The 18,531-nt window shown below is 58.0% G+C and overlaps 1 protein-coding gene and 1 long non-coding RNA gene across 2 annotated transcripts in view; one reads left to right on the top strand and one right to left on the bottom strand.

Moving 5' to 3' along the window:
- Window positions 1-6,281: 6,281 nt before the first annotated feature.
- TFAP4 (transcription factor AP-4) lies at window positions 6,282-18,284 on the top strand (the record flags this gene model as incomplete). The annotated part of the gene is given in 8 exon segments (XM_081839914.1): window positions 6,282-6,309; window positions 6,312-6,654; window positions 9,446-9,611; window positions 12,538-12,636; window positions 12,972-13,142; window positions 13,507-13,653; window positions 14,851-15,012; window positions 16,904-18,284. Coding segments are annotated over 8 exon segments (1,305 nt in total). The 3' UTR covers window positions 17,093-18,284.
- The window catches only part of LOC309329370, a 43,893-nt gene continuing 38,511 nt past the window's right edge, over window positions 13,150-18,531 (bottom strand). Inside the window, exon 4 of the long non-coding RNA XR_014151089.1 lies at window positions 13,150-13,307. This is a non-coding gene — a long non-coding RNA (uncharacterized lncRNA). The remainder of the gene's footprint in view (window positions 13,308-18,531) is intronic.

Below are 18,531 nucleotides of genomic sequence, written 5' to 3' on the forward strand. Positions count from 1 at the left end.
AGGCCCCAGGTTGACAAAATGAGGCCTTACAGCCTACAAATGCTTCCCTGTGTAACTGGGGGGCCCTTCTGGAAGAACAAAAATCTCAAGCACTGGGAGAGGTGTCTGTGTGTGTGTATTACGGATTTTAGGGGTCACTTTTGCAGAAAAGTATTGGGGCGCAGGAAGTCTTTTGCGAGGGGTCAGGTCAGGTCTGTGGCTCCGGCGGCGATTTTCCGCCTGTTCGTTTCCCAGTGTGCCTTATTTTTCTGTCAACTTTAACAATAAAGGTGTGTCTCTGACTGAAAAAAAAAAAAAAAAAGAATTGTAAAGCCGGAAGGGACCCTAAGAGTCATCTAGTCCCGCCCCCTGCGATGCAGCAATCTCCACTAAAGCATCCATGACAGACGACCATCCAACCTCTGCTTAAAAACCTCCAAGGTAGGAGAGTCCCCCACCTCTTGAAGCCATGGGTTCGAGTCCTGCCCTCCAGAGGAGAAGAAAACAAGCTTGCTCCCTCTTGCATGTGACAAGCAGCCTTTCGGATGGCTCTCGCCTTGCAGCGGGAGGCTAAAGGGGCAAGTGCAGTCTCCTTTCTGTGCCGCTTTGTGGGCAACTGAGCAGCCTTTTGCACTGATCCAGCCCCTCTCGGCAGGCGTGCAACTTCCTCCAGCACCTTGCGCCCTCACTGCAGCAGCTGCGAGCTCCGCAAGGGCAGCCGAGGGACCGGCCCCCTCGTGGCACTTGCACCAGCGCCTCCGCGAGAGTTGGGCTGGCTGGCCCAGCCTTGGCAGAGAGCAGCAGGAGCCCTGCGGGCCTGTCCCTTCCTTCTTCCCCTCTCGGTGCAGCTGACCCCTGCACAAAAGCATCCCTGGCGGCGAGCGGAGCAGCCGAGAGGGCAGGCGGTCCGTGGCGGTGGCTCTCCACGCAGGGAACTCTTAATCAGGCAGCCAAGCAGGATTTTGTTGATGGTAGCAAGAGAAATAGTCGGGAGCCGCTGGGATCATCTCCTCCCCAGTAAACTGAACCACTGCGAAGTCGGAAAGCCAGTCGGAAAGACTCAGAGCGCAGAGACTGGGGTCGGGGGGAAAGAACAATCAATCCTGCCCAAGGAGTTATTATTTTATTGGGCACCAGATCCTGGCGCCTGGTGGATGGAGGGCGCTGCTTCGAGGGTGCTGCCGCCGCTGCTTCTTTGCATAAAACGGGGCTGCAGGGCGGAGGCAAGCAAGCCTGACTAGACAATTCCCCTCGGCTCTCTCTCTCCTTGCAGCTGGGGTCAGGCAGCTCCTGCGCGTCAGCTGCAGAGCAGGAAACTGAAACCAAACAAGACGAGAGCGCAAAGGCAGCGCCTGGCGTGGCAGCCGCCTTCTGCCCGCCTGGTTGGGAGAGTTTGGGCAGGAGCCTCGAGGCTGCAGCCGCAGAAGGGGTAGCGCCCCGTGGCACCTTCGAGGCCACAAAAGGGGTGAGCTTTCAGGTGCCACAAAACTCTGCGCAGAAAGAGCCGCAGCTGGAGCTCAGAAGGACCGTTCCTGGGGCTCTGCTCGGCCTGCGCGCACCTCCTCCCCTCCCCTCCAGCAGCCCCCCGTGCCCTTCTTGCGACACAGACTGTCATCCACATCCGATTTCTTCGGTGGCTTTTGGAAACCGCCTCCTCCTCCAACGGCTCTGGGGGACGGCAAGACAAGAAACGGAAGGGGGGGCCCTCGAGAAGCTAAGCAAGTCAAGTCACAGCAAGAAGCAGCAGGAACGGACCCCTGTCTCTCTAGGCTGCCCAGGTTTCTTCTCTTAAATATTTGGACGCTGCCTCTCTAGACCAGGCCCACCCAAGGGGGTGAACTGTTGAAAACACACACACAAGACACACTGCAATACAGTATTATGACAAGACAGAAGTACTGTTTTGGGGGGACAGGGGTCAGGCTGGTGTCGGGTGTTCCCTGGTCCTGAATGGGGTAACTGTGCCCCTGAAGGACCAGGTGCGCAGCCTGGGAGTCAATTTGGACTCACAGCTGTCCATGGAGGCACAGGTCAGTTCTGTGTCCAGGGCAGCTGTTTACCAGCTCCATCTGGTACGCAGGATGAGACCCTCCCTGCCCGCAGACTGTCTCGCCAGAGTGGCGCATGCTCTGGTTATCTCCCGCTTGGACTACTGCAATGCGCTCTATGTGGGGCTACCTTTGAAGGTGACCCGGAAACTACAACTAATTCAGAATGCAGCAGCTAGACTGGTGACTGGGAGCGGCCGCTGATACTACATAACACCGGTCCTGAAAGACCTACAATGGCTCCCAGTATGTTTCCGAGCACAATTCAAAGTGTTGGTGCTGGCCTTGAAAGCCCTAAATGGCCTCAGTACAGTAGACCTGAAGGCGCGTCTCCAGCCCCATCGTTCTGCCCGGACACTGAGGTCCAGCTCCGAGGGCCTTCTCATGGTTCCCTCCCTGCGAGAAGCCAAGTTACAGGGAACCAGGCAGAGGGCCTTCTCGGTGTTGGCACCTGCCCTGTGGAATGCCCTTCCATCAGATGTCAAGGAAATCAACAACTATCTGAATTTTAGAAGACTTCTGAAGGCAGCCCTGTTTAGGGAAGCTTTTAATGTTTAATTTTATTGTGTTTTAATGTTCTGTTGGAAGCCGTCCAGAGTGGCTGGGGAAACCCAGTCAGATGGGCGGGGTAGAAATAATAAACAATGACGATGATGATGGAATACTCACATTCAAAAGATATGCAAAAGCAGCAGCACATTCAAATGCAATAATTCAACCAGTGAAATTGACAAAATTGCAGCATGACTAACTAGAACCAATAAAATCCATTCAAAACTGGCGAGTTTTGGAGGCTGCTTTGAATACTGGAGCTCAGTGGGCTTCCCTAAGGAAAGAGTTCTGTAAGGGAGGTGCCACTAGTGAGAAGGCACCGCCTCCCGCCCATCAACCAAACTAACCTTAAAGGCAGCCAGTGAGCAACCTTCAATTGGTCCTTCAAGTGATGTGGTCACAAGCTGGTTAAAGGACAAAACCAGCACATTGAACTGGAAACGCATACATCCCCAGCACAGAACTGGTTCAGCACTGGTGTTATCTGCTCTGACCATCTGACCCTCAGTCAGCGCAGAAACAGCAACATTCCACACCAGTGGCATTTCCAGATCATTTCTGTTTTATTTATTAGACTGACATACCACCCTTCATCCTAAGATCTAAAGGCAGGTAACAAGATGAAAATACAAAGTAAAAGCACAAATAAAAAGTTAAAACAAAAGCAACAAAGCAATACCCCCCTTCCACAAACACATTTAAAAGCCTGTCGAATATCAATCAGCCAGAGGCCTGGTTGAAGAGGAATGTTTTTGCCTGTCACCTAAATGAAGATGCCAGGCAAGCCTTCCTGGGGAGAGCATCCCACAGACGGGCAGCCACTGCAGAAAAGGCCCCGCTCTCGTGTTGCCACCTTCTGGCTCTCTTGTGGAGGAGACACATAAAGGGCCTCAGAGGATGATCTCAGGGTCCGGAATGGCTTATGTGGGGAGAGGCGGTTCTTGAGGTATAATGATCCTGAGCGATTTTCAAAGGCAGCCCCACACAGAATGCGTTGCAGCTGTCTAGCCTGGGTAGAACCAATGCATGCATGGCTGAGGGCAGGCCTCCTTCCTCCTGGGGGGGGGGGAGCTGGCAGCTGGCACACCAGGCCACACTGGGAAAAGGAACCAACGGGCACCTCCCCTCTGCCACCCTTCTCTCCTGTGGGCTGAAAGGGAGAGGGGCAAAATGAAGAGAGATGCCGGGCACAGCAGCCGAGAGGTGGCAAGAGGGGCAGCTGTAGCCTTGGCGCAGAGGCTTTTGAGGTGTGGCTGCTGCCTCTGGTCACTGGCCAGAGCGTGGGGAGAGTCTCTCTCCCTTCACCCTGCGGCAGGGGCCTGGGCCTAGACCAAGAGGGGTGGCGGAATGCCGGGCCTTGAGAGTTCCCTGGCAGTTGGAGCCACGTCCGTTGCGGAACAGAAGAAGGGGGGACCCCAAGTGCTCCTGCTGCCCTGGGGTCAGCTGTCTCAGGGCCACGGCCGAGGGGAGAACCAGCCCCAGCTATGCAGGAGAGTTCTCAGCAGAGAGCAGCTGCAGCAGGAGAAGTGAACCAGTCTCCAGGCTTGGCGGAAGCTGGCTCCTCCTGGGTACTGGCCTGTTTTGGGGACGGGGCGTTGGCAGACAAGCTCAGTTAGACCCTCAAAGCTGGTTGGGGAAGTCCCTTGCCAAGGTGAGTGAGTGGCCAGGGCGGAGTGGAGCGTGGCTGCCTGCCAGCTGGGAGAGGGGGGCGGGAGGAGCTCAGGGCCACCACCACTGCTGAGTTCTCTCCCCAGTAGGGTTAAAAGGGTGCTGGAAGGAGCTCTAGACCAGATCAGCCAGAGGCAAATGATGTGCTTGTCGTCTGGGGAGCAGACATTTGTCACCCCACCCCAAAAGGCCCCAAAGGTCCTATCCTGCTCTGGGTTGCTGCTGCTGCTGCTGCTGCGTTGAAACCCTCCCCCCACAAAACGCAAGAGGATGTAAGGCAGAAAATACCACTTCTCCAAAATCTGCTGCTCAGAACCAGGGGTCCCTGGCACTGCCCCTCCAGCGGGCGAGTTCCTGCCTGCCTCTCCCCCAGGCAGGATAGTGTGTTCCTGTGCATTTATGGTGGCAGGGAGGAGAGGGTCACTGCTCAGAACCACTCCCCCCCCCACCTGGTGCGGATGGGAATTCTGGGCCAGAACATCCTAAGAGCACCAAGCTGGGGGAGGCCGAGTTAGAAAAGGCTGTCCTCCCAGAAGACTAGTTGTTGGTCAGATAAAGGATGCTCTGGCAGCCAGGCACTAAAGGACAATAGTTGGGCTGGGCTCTAAGTGCATAGGAGCCGACCCGCTCCCCAAGAACAACTCCGTCTTGCAGACCCAGCCTGGCTGCAGGGGCCACCAACACTCTTCTGCTCAGGCCCTGCAGAGACGAACTTGAACCAGGCCTCTGGCCTGCCTAGCCCATTCTGGCCTGCCCTTCCGGTGGCCCCCAAGGGCCTCAGTGGGGAGAGGGGCCTTGACCTGCTGCCTGGGGGGGAGGAGGGGAGAAATGGCACACACACCTGCACAGCACAGGCTCCTCCCCAACCTCTTGAAAGTAGAAGGGGCACCAGCTGCAAAGGGGCAGGGAACCAGTCAGCTAACTGAGGAGGCAGCTGGAGAAGAGCTGGTGAGGAAAGGGCCGCCCCAACCGTTAGGGAGAGGGGAAAGTCCATCTCAGGGTGTGGGCTTTGCCTGTCCTGGAGGGGCTGCAAGTTGCTGGGGACTCCTAATGTATTATTATTGTATTTTCACCCCACTTGTGGGATTTTCTGCCCCTTGGCTCTTCAGAAACCATACTGGACTCAGCTTAATTTTGCAAATGTGCTAGCAGTCTGTTTGCTGCACCACTAGTTAACCTTGAGTCACCCCATGTCACCCACAGGAGAAATTATCTTCCTTGCCTCATTTTAAGGCTTTTATTGCCAGCATGGATGTAGGGCCTTTGTAAATTTAGGCAGCCTCAGAGTGGGCATGATGTTAATATCAGTAATAAATAAATATCCCTGCATTCCAACTGCAGTTGGCACGAAAGCCACAATTAAATGCCCCAGGTCCCGGCTGGGCAGAGGGTGCCTGTCCCGGCTGGCCCCGATCAGGAGGATTTGCCTGCCGTGTGCGCTGTGCAGATCCTGGTCCAGAAGGGCCAGGCCAGAGGTTCCCCAGAAGAGCCTCCGACAATGCCAGGATCTTCCTCTGGGCAAGGCTGGGCTCCTGCGGGTGTTTACTGGCCAGCAACGGAGCCGTTTTTCTCCAGGAAAGGCTGCTGCGCTGGAGCCTCGCGGCGCGCCTCTCCCGCTCGCTCCCTTCCCTTTGCAACCAGCGCGCAGATGGGAAGCTCCTCGGGGCAGAGCCCGCGCTTGGCGGGGCGGGGGGGGGGGTCCGAGCCCGCGGCGACTGCCGCCCCAAGGCCACGCGGGTGGCTTCCCCTCGGAGGTTGGGGGGTGCCGTCCCCGGCGCCTGGGCTGCCTGGCCCGCCCGCCCGCCCGCCCGTGCGCTCCTGCTGGGCTGCTCGGTGCCAAGCCGTCAGCTGATGGGCCGCATCACCCGGTAGTGGCGCAGGCAGCCGCGGGCCGGGCGGGCGGCGGGGCGGGCGGGCGCGGGGCCAGGCGAGGCGCGGGGGCGTCGGGGGCGGCGGGCGGGCGCGCGCGGGCGGGGGGGCGGGCGGGGGGGCGGCGGCGGGGCGCGGGGCCGCGGCAAATAGTCCTTTGTTTACATGGGCCGGTGGCTGGCGGAGGCGGCGCCGGCGGGGAGGGAGCGCTGCGCTCGCACCAGCTGTTTCCCGCCTTGAGGAGACGCGCACAGAGGAGCCGGAGCCGCACCGAGGAGCCAGCGAGCGAGCGAGCCGAGGAGCAGCAGCAGCGGCGCCGCCGGGCGGGGGACCGACACGCACACGCCGCCGCCGCCGCCGCCGCGCGCCCCCGCAGCCCCCTCGCCGCCCGCCTGCCCGGCCCCGATCCCTCCCTCCCTCCCTCCGCCTCCCGCGCGCCCCGGCCGGGCATGGAGTACTTCATGGTGCCCGCGCAGAAGGTGCCGTCGCTGCAGCACTTCAGGAAATCCGAGAAGGAGGTGATCGGCGGGCTGTGCAGGTGGGTGTGCGCCCCGCCGAGCCCGGGAAACGGGCAGCCGCCCAGGGCCGGGCCGGGGGGGGGGAGAGCGGGGCCCCGAGCGACGGGCCGGCCGAGCCTCCGCTGCCCGGGACTCCCCCTCGTGCGCTCGGGCCGGGGCTGCGCGGGGAGGGCGGCGGGGTCTCCCTCTCCCTCGGGACGCGCCCGGTCGCCCCCCGGAGCGGCGGGAGGGCCGCTGGCGGGAGCACGTGGGTCTGTTTGCAGGCAGAGCGGGCGCCCCGGCCATGCTGCCGCCGCCGCCGCCGCCAACCCTGCTGCGCTCGCTGCGCCTGCCCGGCGGCGCGCCCGGCCCGAGCCCCGACGAGGGAGCAAGGCGGCGGCGGCGGCGGCGGCGAGGGGCTGCCGGGCGGGCGGGCGAGGGCGAGGGCGAGGGCGAAGGCGTGCAGCTGGGCGGGCGAGGGAGGGAGGGAGGGAGGAGGGCACAAGGCAGCCATGCCGCCGCCGCCGCCGCCGCGGCTCCCGGGCCTGCCCCTCGGCGCGCCGCCCGCCCGCCCGCCCGCCCGCCCCGGCGGCTGGGCCGGCCTCCCCCTGGGGCGCGGGGGTTCGGGGCCGGGCAGCCGCCGCGTCGGGGCTCCGGGGCGCTGGGGCCGCCGCCCGGCCGCGTGGGGCCTAGCCTGGCGGTGACTGTGCAGCCTCCGAAGGGGCGGGCCTTTCCGCCGCGGGCTGCCGGGACATGTAGTGCTGCGCTCGGCCGGGCCACGCTGCCGCCGCCGCCGCCGCTCGGCACAAAGGCGCCCGGGCGCTCCGGGCCAGCCGCGCACGTGGCTGGGGCTGCGCGGCCGCGCGGGGAAGGCCTGGCCCGCCGCTGTGCAGGGCCGCCGCGCTCCTGGCCCGCCGCCTTTGTGCCCGACGGAGCCCCGAGGCCGCCCGGGGCAGCGGGAAGGGAAGGGAGCCCAGCGGCTGCCGCCAGACAAAGGGAGCGCGGGAGCCTTGGACGGGCGGGCTCCGGCGGGGGCGCGGGACCCCCTGCCTGCGGAGGAGGAGGGGGCTGCTCAGGGGGGCGGCCCCGCTTCCCGCTGGTACCCCGGCGAGCTCGGCTGAGCTCCTGCGGCCAGAGCGCGGGGCTGGGCGGGCTGGTCGGGGCAGAGGGTCCAGCGCTGCTGGGGGGGGGGGATTCCGCTCCAAATTTTGGCCCTGGTCGCTGGCCGCCCCCCCCCCCCACTCTATTCCCGCCACATACACCTGGCTTACCTGCCCCCCCCGCCTTTTATGCATTGTCAAACGGTGGCTTTCAGGTGGCAGCTGAAGCCCAGGGAGCGCGGGATTTGAACCCATCACAAATGGTGGTGGTGGGATTCCTCTGCGCGTCCAGGTGGCCTCCCGCGACCCCTCCCTCTTGCTCCCAGGTAGCGGCCAGTTGCACATTCCTCCTGTGGGTTCTCTTAGCGCCAGCGGGGAGCACTTCTGCCTGGTCCAAGATCTCAGTCCGGAGACAGAGGAGAGTTTTTCTCAAGAGTTGGAGGAGGTCTAAAAGACCAGCAGCGCCTTGCCGGGTGGACTTAAGTCAAACAGATGTTCAGGCTCTTGGCCCTGTGCGGGGAACCTGCTTGACCAAAGGCCCCTTGAAGGTTGGCTCCTTCAATTGATCTCTGCAGTCTACACACAATGCACAAAGAAAGGAATAAAGCAATTGTGTAAAAAGCACCCCCAGTTTGTCTCTAGCCTATCTCTCCTCCTCGGTGGGATCTTGCTGCCTGCCAGACCTGGAGCTCACCCCCCCCCCCGCCCCCGCCTGGTGAGGGTCTTGTGCTGGGAGACAGTCCTGCAGCTGTGAGTTGACTTTGTGTTGAATAGTTGGGCATATTAAAAAACTTTTCTGTCTTAACACTTTGGTATGCCCCAAAGTGATTTTTTGTTGATTTAGTTACAGATAGGTAGCCGTGTTGGTCTGCCATAGTCAAAACAAAATAAAAAAATTCCTTCCAGTAGCACCTTAAAGACCAACTAAGTTAGTTCTTGGTATGAGCTTTCGTGTGCATCCACGCTTCTTCAGATACCTGAAGAAGTATCTGAAGAAGTGTGCATGCACACGAAAGCTCATACCAAGAACTAACTTAGTTGGTCTTTAAGGTGCTACTGGAAGGAATTTTTTTATTTTGTTTTGTTGATTTAAAGAAGTCATTGCTGCATATTAGTTGGCCTGAGGCCCAGCACACCCCTGGATCAGCTCTCCATTCAGGGGGCCAGACAGTTCACATCCTTTGCCTCCTCCCAGCTACCTGCGGGTCCCTCTAGGCAATGGTTCTGAGGCTTTGGGGCAGCTTGTGCCATTCAGGGTGGAGTTAGCCTGCCAGCCTGAGCCCTCTAAGGCGTGAACCTGCCTGGGACCGGATGGGTCCCCATCTCTCCATGGGAGCACTCGAGTTCCCAGGCTGCAGGGATCTGCTTTAGAGGCCAACGCGGTGTTGACCTTTCATTTAAAGGCATTAAAAGAAAACGAGCCCCTGCTCATTTCTCAGGACAGGACCCAACCGGGCATTTCAGTCAAATTGTGTGTTATTTGGGCAGGCAGGCGGGATCTCACTCTGTGCCAAATCAGACCCTTTGTCCTCTTTGCAATGGTGTGTCCTGACTTCCCCCATCCCTGGCTGTTGGCTGTGCTGACCAGAGCGGACAGGAGCTTTAGCCATACACCCTCTGGGCAGCCACGGCATCCCCCAGCCCTGGGGCCCGCTGGCGGGCAGCTGTTCTTCAGGGGTGCAAGGCCACAGAGGGGCTGAGCCTCCCTTAAAGCTGCTCATCTCCCCCGCAGCCTGGCCAACATCCCGCTGACCCCAGAGACGCAAAGGGACCAGGAGCGGCGGATACGCAGGGAGATCGCCAACAGCAATGAGCGGCGCCGCATGCAAAGCATCAACGCAGGGTTCCAGTCGCTGAAGACCCTCATCCCACACACGGATGGGGAGAAGCTCAGCAAGGTAAGGGCCAGGCGCTTTACAAAGCCCTTTCCTCACCGGGGCTGCCTGCTAGTCCTTTCTGGAGACTTCTGTGCTGTGCCACGTATGACCCCCCCCCCCCAAAAAAATAAAATGCTGGTGATTGTGGCAGCGGACAGGGGTTGGGATGGGGAGCAGCTGGGCTTGGCATTTTCTGTGTACCAGATGCAAGGAGCTTGGCTGGAGGCTCCTGACTCCTAGGATTCCGCTTGAGTTTAACCTTAGTACTAAGTCTAGCTGCTGCGCGATAAGAGGAGAGGTCCTCTTAGGGAGCAGGATTTGGTTAGAAACTGGAAACAGAGAGGAGGAATCAATGGGCAGTTCTCCCAATGGAGAGAGGTAGAAAGTGGAGTCCCCCAAGGATTGGTATGGGGGCTTTTTAATTTGTTCATAAACCATCTTGTGCTCAGTGTGCGCACTGAGGGGGCCAAGTCTGCCAATGGCACTAAATTGTTGAGGGTGCTTGAACCAGGAAGAGAAGAGCTTTGAAAGGAGCGAATGGGTGGTAAAATCACAAATGCAGTTCAGTGTACAATGGACACTTGGGTTGCGAACGCGATCCGTGTGGGATGCACGTTTGCAACTCGCAGCGTTCGCAACCCACGTCTGTGCAGGCGCGGGTTGCGATTCGGCGCTTATGCGCAAAGCGCAATTTAGCACTTCTGCGCATGCATGACTGCCGAAACCCGGAAGTAGCCTGTTCCAGTACTTCCAGGTCCGCAACCTGAAAAAACTCAACCTGAAGGGAGAAAGGTTGTTTTCTGCTGCTCCAGAGAAGCGGACACGGAGCAATGGTTCCACACTGCAAGAAAGAAGATTCCACCTAAACATTAGGAAGAACTTCCTGACAGTAAGAGCTGTTTGACAGTGGAATTTGCTGCCAAGGAGTGTGGTGGAGTCTCCTTCTTTGGAGGTCTTTAAGCAGAGGCTTGACAACCATATGTCAGGAGTGCTCTGATGGTGTTTCCTGCTTGGCAGGGGGTTGGACTCGATGGCCCTTGTGGTCTCTTCCAACTCTATGATTCTATGAAGCGGCTGTAACCCGAGGTATGACTGTATAAACAAAGGTAAAGTGATGCACGTTTGGGCAAAAAATAATAATCTTAATTTCACATAGATGCTCCTGGGGTCTGAACTGATGGTTGTGGCAGCTGGCTCAAAGATGATGTGGACCCAGTGATCTGCAGCTGTAAAAAGGCAAATTCCATGCTAGGGATCTTTAGGAAAGGAATAGAAAACAAAACTGCCACTACCATAATGCCATCGTTCAAATGATGGGGCTGCATTTGGAATACTGTGTACAGTTCAGGCCAGCTCTCCTCAAAGGGGATATTGTAGAGTTGGAAAAGGTTCAAAAAAGGGCCGCCAATATCATCAAGGGGATGGCGAGAGTCCCCTGTGTGGAAAGGTCCGAACACTGTCTTTTTAAAGCCCACCTCCAGGTCAGCCAGTCACCAGCTCTCAGCCTGAGCTTCCTCACGGAGCTGTTATGAGGATAAAATTTGGGTGGAGGGAGAAGAGACCCTCTGTGCTTCCTTTTCCGCTTCTTGGAGCAAAGGCAGGAGGAGAACCAACGCCCCCATATAGAGACACTTGGGAGTCATCCCAGGAAGCCCAAGGCTGGGAGGCTCAGCACAGGCAAAAGGAAGGAGGACTTTTTCACACACAGCGCAGTGAGACTGTGGAACTCGCTGTACCGCTTAATATATTAAAATCATATCTAAGCAGCGTACCAAAAATGGAAGCAGCAGCAGCAGCAGCAGACAACTTAAAATATTACAAAAAGCACACAGCTACATGTTCTCTTAAGACTGTTATTAACATGGATAAATCAAGATCAGTTCATTCTCCTTCTGGCACGCCCGCAGGGTGCTCACCGAGGGTCCAGACCAACTCTCAGCTCACCCACAAAAGTCTCACAGTGAGAAGAGCTCCTGGAAACAGCGAGCTTTGCTCTCGTCTCTCACTCCAGGCTTGATTTTTAGGGGCAGCTCAAGGTGGCTGGTCCTTCCTCAGGCTGCGTCCCATTCACCTGGGTCCAGCAGGTCGGTTGAGGTTCCCAGGGGGTCCAGGGGCCGGGGAAAGGGCCCCACTCCACTCTTCACCCTCTGTCCTCTCCTGCTCCTGCTCCTGCTCCAGCTCCAGCTGCTTAGGAGAAGGAGCAGCAGTTTGCTTTGCCAGCTGACCTGAAGGAGGGCACAAGTGGCACCATGTCTCTGCCTGTGCCCCCCCAACCCCCCATTCTTAGGTGGTCTGCCTGCTTGTGGAAGAGCTGCATCTTCGTCTTCTCTGTGGGGACCCAGTTTAGTCTGGTCCTCCCCTTGAGCTGGAAAAGGGCTCTAGGTTGGGTTACTGCCAGGTGTTGTAAGCTTCAGCTGGCGCAGAATCTGGCGGCCAGGTTGCTCACTGGAGCACAGCGGTTTGAGCATCTTACACCAATCCTGGCCCAACTGCATTGACTGCCAATTAATTTCGGCGTCCAATTCCAAGTGCTGGTTTTGACTTAGGAATCCTTCAACGGCTCAGGACTGCAATACCTCAAGAACTGCCTCTTTCCATGTGAACCTACCTAGACCCTGAGATCATCTTCTGAGGCCCTTCTTGGCGTGTCTCCTTCACAGGAGGTCCGTAGGGTGGCAACATGAGAAGAGGGCCTTTTCTGTGGTGGCTCCACATCTGTGGAATGCTTTCCTCAGAGAGGTTCGCCTGGTGCCTTCATCATATGCCTTTAGGTGCCAGACCAATGTGTTTGTGGGAGGAGGGTATAAATGTTTTAGCTATTTATTTTGCACTTCTATTTTGCATTTTGATGGTGATGATGATGATGATGATGATGATGATGATGATTCATGCTGGATTTTATGTTTGACTCTGCACCCCCCCCCACCTTCCAATTGCCCCTCCCCAGGCAGCAATTCTCCAGCAGACAGCAGAGTACATCTTCTCTTTGGAACAGGAAAAGACACGTTTGCTGCAGCAGAACGCCCAGCTCAAGAGGTTCATCCAGGTATCTGATGAGGCTGCTCCCTCGTGTGAGAGTGTGTGTGTGTGTGTGTGTGTGTGTGTGTGAGAGAGAGAGAGAGAGAGAGATTGAGCATGCGCACATATAATATTCCAGACTGGGGTGGGGGGTGGTCTCCTCTATGCATAGAGAGTGGGGGGCCTCTGCATGTGCTCCTTTTCTCCCTGGAGCTGCCACAAGCCTGTGGCTTGCTTTGCGTGGCTGAGCCGTGCCCTCTTGGTCCCCGCTTGGCTGCATTAGAGGAGGAAGTGGAGGGCGGGCCTTCTCTCTCTCCCCGGCCTCCCCATCCCTGATGCTCAACGCTGCATCTGCTTGGCCAGGAGTTCAGCGGCTCCTCCCCGAAGCGGCGGAGGGCGGAGGACAAAGACGAGGGCATCGGGTCCCCAGACATCTGGGAGGACGAGAAGGCTGAGGACCTCCGCCGGGAGATGATTGAGCTGCGCCAACAGCTGGACAAGGAGCGCTCCGTCCGCCTGATGCTGGAGGAGCAGGTGAGAGGATGGGGGCATCGCCTGGGCCGTGGGGTCTCCATGGGCTTGGCTGTGGGGGGAGATTGCTTGGACCACTTCCCTGGCCCCACAGTCAGGAGGAGCAACCTCCTGTCAGGGCCGCATCCTTCAGGGTGCTGTCAAACCAGTGAAGGCCCCAGAATGTTTCTTGGGGAACAGAAAAAGCAAAGAGTAGCAGGTTTGGCCAAGGAATTTGGTTTCCCTTGCGAATGGGGTGCAGAAGAGGGTATGCCCATTGTGCACCCGACTGGCACACTGAGTGCCTGGCCCTCTCTGTGGCCTTTGTGGGGTGTTGCCGTGCCCTCCCAGCCCATGACAGGGCCTTCTTCTCCTGGTCCCCTGGCAGGTGCGCTCCTTAGAGGCCCACATGTACCCCGAGAAGCTGAAGGTGATTGCACAGCAGGTTCAGCTCCAGCAGCAGCAGCAGCAGCAGGAACAGGTGAGGTTCCTGCGCCAGGAGACACCTGAGCACCAGCAGCAGGGCCGCCCCCAGGTGAGTGCGCGGCTTGCCTCCCACTCGGCCCCCTTGGGATGCAGCTGGGGGTGCCAGCGCTCTTGCCTCGGCCCCCCAGAGTCCCCCGGGAGACTCGTGGGGGCTAAAATCCAAGGGAGTAGGACGGCGCCTCCCGAAGGAGGGCTCAGCATTCACCTGGGGGCCTGGTGGGTCTGGCTGCTGCAGCAATGCTTCCTTCCCCCCGGGGAGGGTCCTTGCACACCTGGGCAGGCAGGAGTCTCGGGGGCTCCATCTCCGGCAAGCCACTGCCGCTCGGCCAGGTTCCACGCATCCGTAAGTGTGGAGTGTTTGGCAAGAGGCTTTCCCTTGCAGCTCCGGCTGGAATTGGGGGGCAGGGGTCTTGCGGGAACTGCCCTCCCCTCCGTGGCACAGCCCCAGCCCCTGCAGGCCTGGCTGCTGCTTCTGCAGTGCTTCTGTGGTGCTAGGAAATCTCAGCTGCCTTTTGCAGCTCTTGACGGTGGGGCGAAACCACAGAGCAGGAGAAGGGTCTGGTCTCATATTCTGCTCATGAGCTTCCCCAAATGGGCGCCTGGGCGGCTGCTGTCAAAACAGAATGATGGACCTTAGATGGGCCAATGGCCTGATGCCATATGCCCTTCTTACCTTCTCATGCCCTGTTGCCTGCCTGCCTGGGTTGCCCACATCTTCTTGGAGGTGCCTTGGCTGTCCCCAGGTCTCTCCTGGAGGATGGAGGGGGTGGCACACCCTGTACTGATTCTGGGCTCCCCCTGCAGGGAGAGGCCTGAAGCCATGTAGTCACTTCCACCCCGGGGTCTGCCTCTTACAAGCCCTTGCTCCACGAGTTCAAGCAGCAGGGGGAGCCCTGTGGGTCGGGGTTGGGGGGGCACAGCGCAGGTCACCTGCCTGCAACAAACCCCAGCCCATGCTACTGCCTTTGTTCTTGGGGGGGGGTCTGGGAGGCCAAGGCTGCAGCCCCCACTCTCCCCTCCAGACATGGCCATGTGGGGCCTGAGTCCCCCTGGACAAAGGGAGACCCCCCGCCCCCCCCCCCGTCAGGAGCCAGGAGTGGCTCGTGGCTGCCTCTCTAGGCCAGAGCCAACTCCCTGCCCCGAGGTCTTATCTGCTCCAGGCTCAGCCATTCTGCCTCTGACTGCAGGACCTTCTTAGAGGTGGCCCCTGGTGACACGACCGGTCTCTTTTTCTCTCCCCCCGCAGCTCTTGTCGGCACACGGCCCCCCAGCCCCCACCCACCACCCGACTGTGATCGTGCCTGCGCCGCTGCCACCCTCTCACCACGTCACCGTGGTAACCATGGGCCCGTCCTCCGTGATCAACACTATCTCCACATCCAGGCAGAATCTGGATACCATCGTTCAGGTGAGACGGGGAGACCCGCGTCCGTGGGGGGGGCAGGGGAGCGTTGGATTTGGACGCAGGAGGTCCCAGGTTCAGATCCCCAGCGGCATCCCTAGGGATCCCCTGGGTACGAGGGGATGGGCCAATGCCTAGCTGGGCATTGGGCTGCAGAAGCGCTGTATGGCTCGAGTGAGTGAGCCAAGCCATATCCTGGAGACAACAGCCAATCACTCCAGGTGCTGAGGGTTCACTCTGACTTTGAGGTGTCCTGCACCTGCCCTGGAAGACAGAAGCCCCCACAAATGCACCAAATTTTGCGCCTCTGTGTCCTGTTTCCCTGGACGAGTGTTGTGTGACAAGCCCCCATAATAATACATTATTTCTACCCCGCCCACCCACCTTTTTCTCAGCTCCAGGCGATGAAAGAGATGCTGGATCCTTCTAGAGCAGTGGTGGGGGGCGCAGGGGGGCAGCCCTCCATAGAGAACCTCTAAGCCTGGTGGGAGATGGAGGTGTCTCATCCGTGTGCAATTTTGGGTGTGGTTTGTCTGCTATTTTTGAGACGCACTCCTGTTAGAAAATGACGCAGGGTCTCGTGGCTCCTTTTTCATAGCTGAAAGCTTCTGTGGAAGTGGTCTGAGGTCCGCAAAATCTTAGACCCCGCAGTGCTTTTGAGGTTTTGCTGCTCAACAGGCTCTCCTGGCGATCCCTTTGGGGTCAGGGGAAGAGAGAAGGGGGGGGGAGTGCCCTTTCCCTGGGGCTGAATCCCCAGAAACTGAATCCAGGACCTTCTGCATGCAAATCAGGTGCTCTAACCACTGAGCCTTCCTTGATGCTGCTTGGTGCCGTTCAGTCTCAGCTTCGATTCTCAGCCCCTGAGCGGAAAGGATTTGTGGACGGCTGCTGTTGGCAGACGCGGACCTGATTCTGACCAGTCCCAGGCAGCTCAAAGGCTCTGGGGTACGAAGGGGTTGGGGAAGGCCCTTCTGCAACCCCCCCCCCCCACCTGGGTCTGAGACCTTGCAGGGCCCTTGATCTGGTTAGACCCCGCAGGGCCCTCCGGCTGCCGGTGGACATAGCCAAGGACTCTTCCCGAGCGCTCTCTGATCTTTGCAAATTAAATTTTTATGGATTTTCAGTAAACATACATACATTCATAAATTACACATATATAGGTTGCATATTTAACTTAGGCTCTATCATGCCTCTGACTTCCCTCCATTTCTTTGGTAAGTATCAAAGTTCTAATGTCATGTACTTTATATATCATATTATCAGCTACACGCTGTAAGAGTTATTCCAACCCTACCAGTGTCTTCAAAGATTTACAATTGTTTCTTATATACATCAAATATTTACTCCAATTTTCTTGAAACTTCTGCTTGTCCTGATCTCTTAATTTTCCTGATAGTCTGGCCAGTTCTGTGTAGTCCATCATTTTAACCTGCCAGTCCATTATATTCGGTATTATGTCTGTTTTCCAATTCTGAGCTAACATATTTCTGGCTGCTGTCGTGGCATATAGAAATAGGTTTTAATCTTTTTTCTTTCAATTTCCTTTCCAATCAATCCCAGTAGAAAAGCTTCAGGTCTTTTTGGGAAAGTGTATTTAAAGATTTTTTTAAGTTCGTTATAGACTAATTCCCAAAAGCCCTTCACTTTACTACAGGTCCACCACATATGGTAGAGGTCACCCTCCACCTCTCCACACTTCCAACATTTCTTATTTTTTGTTCTATACATCCTTGCCAGCTTTACCCGCGTTAGATGCCATCTGCTGGGCCCTCTCTTAGGCAGCTCCTGGGAGCTTCTTTTCCACAGGCAGAGTCTTGGGTGTGTGTTGGGGGGATTCAGGGGGGCCAGCTTGCTGTCTCACACTGGTGTCTCTCCCCCCCAAAAAAAAACCCCCCAGGCAATCCAGCACATCGAGGGGACACAGGAGAAGCGGCTGCTGGAGGAGGAGGAAGAGGAGGAGCGCCGTCGTGCCGTCATCGTGACCCCTGCGCAGACCAGCCTGGAGCCCTCCAACTCGGACACGGCCTCCGACTCCGAGGCGGACGACAGCGACTCCATGGAGCACAGCAAGGCCGAGATGCCCTGACCCCCACCTGGCCGCGGGGGGGGGGGGGGGGCAGGCGGGCAGGGTGTGGGTGAGGGGACTTCGGAGAAACTTGCGCTGAATTTTTTTACAAAATACCATGGAATTCGGGTCTCTTTTATGACCTTTCGATGCTGTAAACGGGAGCGTTAGAACCTTCAGGGGCCGAATCCTTGCCCTCTTCAAAGCCAACGGGGAGGGGGGCAGAGGGGAGGGGGCAGCAGCACAGGGGTTTTCAGAGTGCCTGGCCTGCGTGCGACCGTGTGGGCCAGATCGGAGCCCCGAATACTCAGGGGGGAACGTTCATATAAATTGCCTGCAGCCACGCAGAGTGGCAGGTGCCTCCATCTCCTGGCACCCTCCTAGGCCCTGCTGGGTTGCCTTGCCTCCCCAGTTGTGTCCCCCCCCCCAATCTCTGCGATAGACTTCTCTGGGCCTCCTGTTTCCTCCCTGCTAGTTGGCCTTGCAAGGGCCCCTCAAGGACTGCCTCCTCACGAGCTCTGCCTGGGGCTTGGTTCCTCGGCATCACCCCCAGGGGAGGCAAAAGGACCCAGGGGGCGACGGAAGGTCTGCCCATAGCAGGGCCGATGCCCACACTGCCACCCCGGGGGCCCCTGCCTGCAGTCCCCTCCTGCATCACGGGACGGCAGGCTTCCCTCCGTTCTCAGGGGGCCAGTTCAGGTTTTTGGCCTTAGCTGCAGTCTGGGTGGGGGGGTGTCCCTTTTCAAAGATGGCGCCGTTTCTGGGGTGGGCCTCAGCCTGCCACGTTGGCCACTTTTGGCTCCCCACCCCCACCCCCCGTGGCTTCTTTCCTCCTTTTTTTCGAAGCACTTAATCTGTTCCGTGGGTCCGACTGGGTCATGAGGGCGTGCGTGTTCTGTGATCGTTGCTTTTTGTTGCGTCCTTCCCCGTTCCCCCCCCACCCAGCTCCCCCCAATTTGGCTAGAGGCCTAGGCCAGTCTTGTTTAGGGCTGTTGGTATTTGGTAGGTTCCTCCCCACCCGCAGCTGTTCCTCAGTTCTTTCATTTTTTTATATGGTTTTTCTGTTTTGTTTTTGTTCTTTTTGTTCTCTTTTTTTTACAGTTTTCGGGTCTTCGTGTTCATTGAGATGCTATTATATTTTGTTAAGAAAGTGGGAAAAATGAGGCTTGTGCCTTTGTAAAGAAACAAAATAAAGTTTGTACTTTGTTTTTTAGATGCCTTTGTCTGGGGTGTTGGTCTTTGGGGTGTGGACTTGGGGGCTGCATCTTCTCCTCTTAATTATTACAGTCATACCTCGGGTTAAAGTCGCTTCAGGTTGAGCGTTTTCAGGTTACGCTCCGCTGTGACCCGGAAGTAATGGAATGTGTTACTTCCAGGTTTCGCTGCTTGCGCGTGTGCAGACGCTCAAAATGGCGTTATGCGCAGAAGCAGCGAATTGCGACCCGCAGATGCAGGTTGCG

This window comes from Podarcis erhardii (assembly GCF_964252035.2).
Source record: "Podarcis erhardii genome assembly, chromosome: 14".
Classification (NCBI taxonomy): domain Eukaryota; kingdom Metazoa; phylum Chordata; class Lepidosauria; order Squamata; family Lacertidae; genus Podarcis; species Podarcis erhardii.